The 6840-nt window shown below is 55.3% G+C and overlaps 1 protein-coding gene across 1 annotated transcript; it reads left to right on the top strand.

The window, feature by feature from the left end:
• Positions 1-1370: 1370 nt before the first annotated feature.
• Positions 1371-5092, top strand: MVB12A (multivesicular body subunit 12A). The gene is made up of 9 exons (XM_061188662.1): positions 1371-1547; positions 1677-1775; positions 1907-2003; positions 3012-3138; positions 3495-3614; positions 3703-3809; positions 4040-4101; positions 4432-4488; positions 4710-5092. The coding sequence occupies exons 1-9, from the start codon at positions 1458-1460 to the stop codon at positions 4770-4772; spliced, it is 822 nt and encodes a 273-aa protein (XP_061044645.1). The 5' UTR covers positions 1371-1457; the 3' UTR covers positions 4773-5092.
• The last annotated feature ends 1748 nt before the right edge of the window (positions 5093-6840 follow it).

Raw genomic sequence — 6840 nt, 5'->3', positions numbered from 1 at the left:
AGCACAGTTGTATAGTTTTTGAGTCAAGGTTTTGACAGTTTACGTAGTCCAGATCTGCACATACAAGGTGAGTAGTGGGTTATCATGACCCTTTACAGGATTGAGAAAGAAATGTTATCTCCTAAGGAGCTACCTTCCTGGGGCCAGAAGAAAATTGCTCTTTTCTTTCAAGCAGGCATTCCTGTGTTAAGGATATCTAGTTAACGTATAATGCAGATGCGCAATGCACGCTAAAGGGGAGCGGGTAGTGGCCCAAACAGTAGAGAGAATTTTATGTTAAAAGTTTTTTTGTCCTGCCTTAAAAACAATTTTATTTCATCACAAATATAAAAACCATTTTTTTTTTTCACAGGTGGTACAAAAAACAGGCAGTGGGCTAACCCAGGATATTGTAAAAAATGGAAAATATACAGGAGTAGATAATATTCTGTTCCCTAGTTTTCCATATTTCCCCGAGGCGTGTAAAAGCATGTAGCCATGCTAAATACTTTTATACCATTAAAAAAAACACCTGGGCTTCCCTGGTGGCTCAGTGGTTAAGAATCCGCCTGCCAAGGCAGGGGACACGGGTTTGAGCCCTGGTCCGGGAAGATCCCACATGCCGCGGAGCAACTAAGCCCGTGCGCCACAACTACTGAGCCTGCGCTCTCGAGCCCGCGAGCCACAACTACTGAGCCCATGTGCCACAGCTACTGAAGCCCGCGTGCCTAGAGCCCGTGCTCCACAACAAGAGAAGCCACTGCAATGAGAAGCCAGCGCACCGCAACCAAGAGTAGCCCCCACTCGCTGAAACTAGGGAAAGCCCTCGTGCAGCAACGAAGACCCAACGCAGCCAAAAATAAATAAAAGTAAATAAATAAATAAATTTATTAAAAAACAAACAAAACAAAACAAAAAAACCCTAATTGTATCTGTGAATAATTCCTCAAGTTACACCAAGATTTCATGGCTCAAGTTAGTCCATATTTTTCGTTATTTAAACTAATTGCAGCATAACACATGAAAGTGTCCTTTCGGATGACCTGCTGGAGCTAGAATTGCGAGTTTTTCATATTTCTCCCCCAAATTCCCGTGAAACACCAACCGTATCTCTGCAGTAGAGGCTGATAACGCAAGGAATTCTGGGGAATGTAGTTTTGGTTTGCAGCTAGCGAGACATTTCCGGCAGAAGTTGCTGGGCGTGAGAAGAAAGCGAGACAGTTTTCCGCAAACGTCGCTCAAAGGCCCACCGTGGGGTTGGGAGGGTGTGGGAGGGCAGGGTGGGCATAAAAGGTGTGGCTGCTTGTCCCTACGCGATTGGCCGGCGGCTTTCCCGGCACGCTCATACGGCGCTTCCGGGCCCCCGGTCTCGCAAGGCCGTCTGGGAGTTGTAGTTCAGACTCTTGCCCGAACTCCGTAGTCCAGCTGCGGCTAGGAGGTCAGAGGCAGTCCACCGCCTTCGGTGCTTGGCTTGGAGGATGGATCCGGGGTCCGGGGCCGACGCGGCCCCGTTGGCTGGTTTGGCCTGGTCGTCGGCCTCGGCGCCCCCGCCTCGGGGATTCAGTGCGGTGAGCGATGTCAGGGGACCAGGGACGAATAGGGAGAGAGGCGGCGACACCAGGGGCCGGGGGTTGAATAGGGGCAGAGTCGGCTGCGGCCGGGTAAGAGCCTGGCGCTGACCCGCGTCCGCGCTGTAGATCTCCTGCACTGTGGAGGGGGCGCCCGCCAGCTTCGGCAAGACTTTCGGGCAGAAATCCGGCTACTTCCTGTGCCTCAATCCTTTGGGCAGCCTAGAGGTAAGGGGCCCTCACCTTCGGAATCCCCGGGGTCCTCCCACTCCCCCTTGTCCATTCGCTGGGCTCTATGCTAGGCACACGGTCCCTGCTGCTGAGTGATTCTCGATGTATCCCCCCCTCCCCCCCGCCAGAATCCACAGGAGAACGTGGTGGTCGATATCCAGGTCCTGGTGGACAAGAGCCCCCTCCCGCCGGGATTCTCCCCGGTCTGCGACCCCTTGGACTCCAGTGAGTCCCCTGTCGAAGGCGGGAGTGGGGTGGGGGGTCAGGGGCACGTTCGCGTCTCTGCGGGGAGGGTCCAGGAAGGGAATGGAGGGACCACAGGCGTGAGATTTTTGAATTTTGGCCGCCCCCTCGATGCACTGGGTAATGACAGTGTTGACTGAGAACGCAGAGCCCTGATCTAGGGCGGGACAATGTACCCCGCCCTGCATAAAAATGTGCGATTGGTACAGTCTCTGTTCTAGAGTAAGTGTTCAGTCAATGCGACCTATTTTATTAGTGTTACTACTACGCCTTCTTCTTACACTGTAGCTAAGCTGATCCACGCGCAGTTCTATTTTCCACTTCCACGCTTTTGCACACGGGCTCCGGTTGCCCTGGTGCTGCCCTCCCAGCCCCGACTGCTCTGCTTTCTAACCATCAGGCTCTCCCTGCCTCTCATGCCCTCTCCATGTCTTGTCATTTATATTTGGCTCTCAGCATATATCTATTGGTACTGGACTTGGCAAACTTTTCCTGTAAAGGGCCAGGTAGTAAATATATTAGGCTTTCCAGGCCAGATGGTTTCTGTTGCATATATATAATATATATCCCTTTAAAAATGTGAAAGCCATGCTTTGCTCATGAGCCAGACAAAAACAGACCTTGGGCCGGATTTGGCTCATAGGTTGTAGTTTGCTGACCTCTGGATTAGAGGGCTGAGGGAAAGTGTGTTTGGAGGGCCAGGATGGGTACCCAGTTCTGTCTGATCCCACAGCTACCCACCCTCCCGGTGGTGCCCATGGCCACCCCATGAATGCTCCTCCATGTCACCAAAGATGAGGCTGGCCCAATGGCTCCTAAAAGCTTCATGGATTCCCCTCCTATGGCTTTACCATTCATGATTTAACCACTGCCCCAGCGCCATCCAGATGGCTGCCTTAAACAGCACCTTGGCGAGCATTCTCCTGGAGCCATCTTTGGACCCCTTTCCTGCTTCTCCCCTTTTCTCATTCCCCTGTCCCTCACTCCCAGAGGCCTCCGTGTCCAAGAAGAAACGCATGTGTGTGAAGCTGGTGCCCTTGGGGGTCGCGGACACAGCTGTCTTTGATGTCCGGCTGAGTGGGAAAACCAAGACGGTGCCTGGATACCTGCGAGTAGGGTAGGGCCACCCCCCAGCCCTCCTTCCTTGCCCTCCCAACCCCCATACCTACCCCTCTGACCCTCAGGGACTCCCATGAGTCCTTCCATCCCTTCTGCCACCTCTCTGTGCCTCAGTTTCCACATGTTAAGGTGGGGACAGTTGAACCAATCTCGTAGGGTGATGGTGAGGAGTAAATGAGTTGGTGTGTCTGAAGCACCCGGTACGGTGACTGCACCCAGCATACTAGTTAGTATGTTGCCGAGCGTGTGGGCTGAGATGTGAGGTCACCGGAGGCCTGCCTTCCCCTGGCAGCTGTTCTCAGCCCTGGCTGCACATTGGGCCAGAACCCCTTCTCTCTTTTCCCCCTCCTCTAGGGACATGGGGGGCTTCGCCATCTGGTGCAAGAAGGCCAAGGCCCCGCGGCCAGTGCCCAAGCCCCGAGCTCTCAGCCGAGACATGAGAGACCTCTCCCTGGGCCCGCCTGGCCAGCCCAGGTGAGTCCTCGGGCTCAGGGATGGGAGCGGCCATGGTGGGGGGCGGTGGATATCAGGCCTCTGACTTGGGTCATCCTGCCTCCACCAGCAAGGGTGGCTTCCCAGAGCGGATGCTTTCGAGGCTGGGCTCTCGGGCATCTACCCTTCGGAGGAGCGACTCCATCTACGAGGCCTCCAACCTCTATGGCATCTCAGGTGGGCACAGAGCAGGGAAATTGAGGCACTGGGGTGGGGGTGGGGTGAGACTGGCCCGAGATTGTACAGCCAGGAAGGCGCAAGGGCAGGGTTGGACCAGGCCTGGGCTTCCCCCATTCTGTCAAGACTGGGAAGAGCCGAGACCTCCAGGATGGGCTTCTCGGGGTGGGGAGCGGGCAGGCCTCAAGTCTCCTGGGCCTCAGCTCCTTCCCCCCACCTGCTTTCCTCAGCCATGGATGGGGTTCCCTTCACGCTGCACCCCCGATTCGAGGGCAAGAGCTGTGGTCCCCTGGTGAGTCCGGGTCCCGGGGAGTCTGGGTCTGCCCCTCCCCATTGCGTTTCTAGGCAACAGGAATCAGGGAGCATCATCTGTGTAACCAGCACCTCAGCACAGAGGGGAGTTCCTGGGTGAGAGGAGGCTGGAGGCCAAGGCAAGGGGACGGGAGGGTCTCCTGGAATGCGGGAGTCAGGAGGGGCAGCTGGATGCTGGGGGCGAGAGATGGTGGCAGGAAAGGGGAGAGGACATTCAGGCAAATATTGAGGGGGCCCTCCTTGAAGATGAGGGAACGGGGGTTCCACATTGGGGTCCCTGCCCGAGACTGACCTGCCCCTTGCCTGCCAGGCCTTCTCTGCCTTTGCTGATCTGACCATCAAGTCACTGGCGGACATTGAGGAGGAGGTGGGTGCAGGGTAGGGAGGGGGTAGGGTTGGGGGGTGCAGGCCCCCCAGTCTCCCCTGGGTCCCTCTTCTCTCCCAGCTATAACCCACCTCGAGGGCTCCAGATCCCCCAGTCCCTAAGTGCCTCCCCATGCCCCACCATTTCTCCGGCACCCCAGTGGCTCCTCCTTCGCTCTGTGCTCTCCCCTCACCCCACTCCCCACCCCACTCCCCACCCCCCAGTACAACTACGGCTTCGTGGTGGAGAAGACGGCAGCTGCCCGCCTGCCCCCTAGCGTCTCTTAGCCCCTCGCCGGCCCCAGGGAAGAGTCCCCTGCCTGACACCCCCGGACTGGCAGCTGCCCACCGCATTGAATCTCGGGAGCCTTGGCGGCACAAGGCATTCCGGACCCTCGGCCACCCAGCAGAGCAGCAGCCCTGGAGGAGGGGCCGGGAGCGGTCTGCTTGGTGATGGGTCTCCTGCCCCCCTGGGCCCTGATGGGCAAGGCAGGGGGAGGGGCTGGACGGAAACCAGTGCCTTCAAGTCATTTGTGTCAAAACTTGCTGGTGCCCGGAGGCCACGCGGGCGTCCTCCCTCCAGGAAATAAACACCACGCTGTCCGGGCCGTCTGTAGTCTCCATTCTGACTGTGGGTCTCTGTGGCTCGCAGGAGCCAGGGACGGACGCACACCCAGCAAGCGGGTGAAATCCTGGAGGGGAGGGGCCGCTGCCGCCACTCCCATTATACAGAGGGAGAAACTGAGGCTCAGCGAGTGCCTGAGCCGGGATTCCGAATCACAGAGGAGACCGGGTCCCGCCCCTCCATCATTGCGCGTAACAGTAATAATAGTAACAGCTACCTACCGTTTATGCTCCGAGGACCTCCTCACCAACACCTGATGTACAGTATCTCATTTAGTCCTCCCCCAGCTCAGTGGGAAGCCCTGGTTGTGTGGCCATTTCACAGATAGGAAAACCGAAACAGGAGGCGGCTAAATTCACAGCTGGGATTCCAACCCAGAGCCTGCTCTCTTAACCACCAAGCTGTTCTGTTCTGTGCGTCCCTTTTCCTCCACTGTGTGGTAGACACAAACGGTGGATACTCATGAATCGCGGTAGTTACCTCCTGTAAAGTAGCATGAAAACTGAATTAGGAAATACTGTATTCCTTGGGGAGATACGGGTAGGTTCTTGTAAGCCTCTGGTCACATTTTGGTCAAGTAATCAATACATAACCTTGTTTTCTGTGCATTTCAAGACACCTTGTTTTTTGTTTTTTGGTTTTTGTTTTTAATATGACAGCTTTAATTACAATTCCCCTCCTGTTTTTTTTTATGTGTTACTATTGTGTTTTTTTTACTGCCAGAAGCAGTCGGTTTTTTTTGTTTTGTTTTTGTTTTTTAAAATTTATTTATTTTTGGCTGTGTTGGGTCTTCGTTTCTGTGCGAGGGCTTTCTCTAGTTGCGGCGAGCGGGGGCCACTCTTCATCGCGGTGCGCGGGCCTCTCACTGTCGCGGCCTCTCTTGTTGCAGAGCACAGGCTCCAGACGCGCAGGCTCAGTAGTTGTGGCTCATGGGCCCAGTTGCTCCACGGCATGTGGGATCCTCCCAGACCAGGGCTTGAACCCGTGTCCCCTGCATTGGCAGGCAGATTCTCAACCACTGCGCCACCAGGGAAGCCCGACACCTTGTTTAATATACATGCTGCCGATTTGTTAACGGTGAACTCACGGCCACCAGCCCTAGAACTCAGGTCTGCACAAAGCTCATCGGAGAGTATTTGCTCCCGGAGGCACATCCCAGCCTTCTTGCACCTGGGGACACTAGATAGCTCTTCAGCACTACACTTGGGGGCCTTTGCAAACAGCCAAAATCACCAATGAAAAAGCACAAAAATGCAAAATGGGCCACTGGCTAGACCTCAAGAAGGATGCCTGTTTACAGTCAGAGCTGGAACAGGAAGGCAGAACATCGCCTTGTCCTACCACAGCTGGGAACATGCACCTCTGAGGACTCAAATTTTTTCCGGCACTGTGCGTGTCCACCAATAGCCACAAAAGCACTGTGAGTATTGATTTGGGGGTCACAGATTTGAGCCAGTAGGAGAATTGGCAAATACGGACTCCACAAACTGTATTTGTGAAATGAACCACCCCAGGCTCACACTGTCTCTCCCATGCATGTGCTTCCTTTTCTGCTCTCTCTTCCCCAGGTACCCATAGCGTCAGGGTGGCCCAGGTCAGGAACATTCCCCAGATCTCTGGAGCGTAGGAAGGCTAAGGCTTATTTCTCATCCACATCACGTGCTCATGGCAGGGCGGCAACAGGGGGCTGGTCGTAGTTGCAAGGTAACGCACCCGAAGGGGTGGCCAGCA

The sequence above is a fragment of the Eubalaena glacialis genome, chromosome 4, assembly GCF_028564815.1.
Source record: "Eubalaena glacialis isolate mEubGla1 chromosome 4, mEubGla1.1.hap2.+ XY, whole genome shotgun sequence".
Lineage (NCBI taxonomy): Eukaryota > Metazoa > Chordata > Mammalia > Artiodactyla > Balaenidae > Eubalaena > Eubalaena glacialis.
This window is presented reverse-complemented; position numbering and strand designations above follow the sequence as displayed.

What these genes read in the sequence shown, in the direction of transcription:
- MVB12A (XM_061188662.1), top strand. Translation starts at nt 1,458, where the DNA reads ATGGATCCGGGGTCCGGGGCCGACGCGGCCCCGTTGGCTGGTTTGGCC. An exon ending in CTGCGACCCCTTGGACTCCA is followed by an intron (nt 2,004 to 3,011) that starts GTGAGTCCCCTG and finishes CCTCACTCCCAG; the next exon opens with AGGCCTCCGTGTCCAAGAAG. An exon ending in GGCCCGCCTGGCCAGCCCAG is followed by an intron (nt 3,615 to 3,702) that starts GTGAGTCCTCGG and finishes TGCCTCCACCAG; the next exon opens with CAAGGGTGGCTTCCCAGAGC.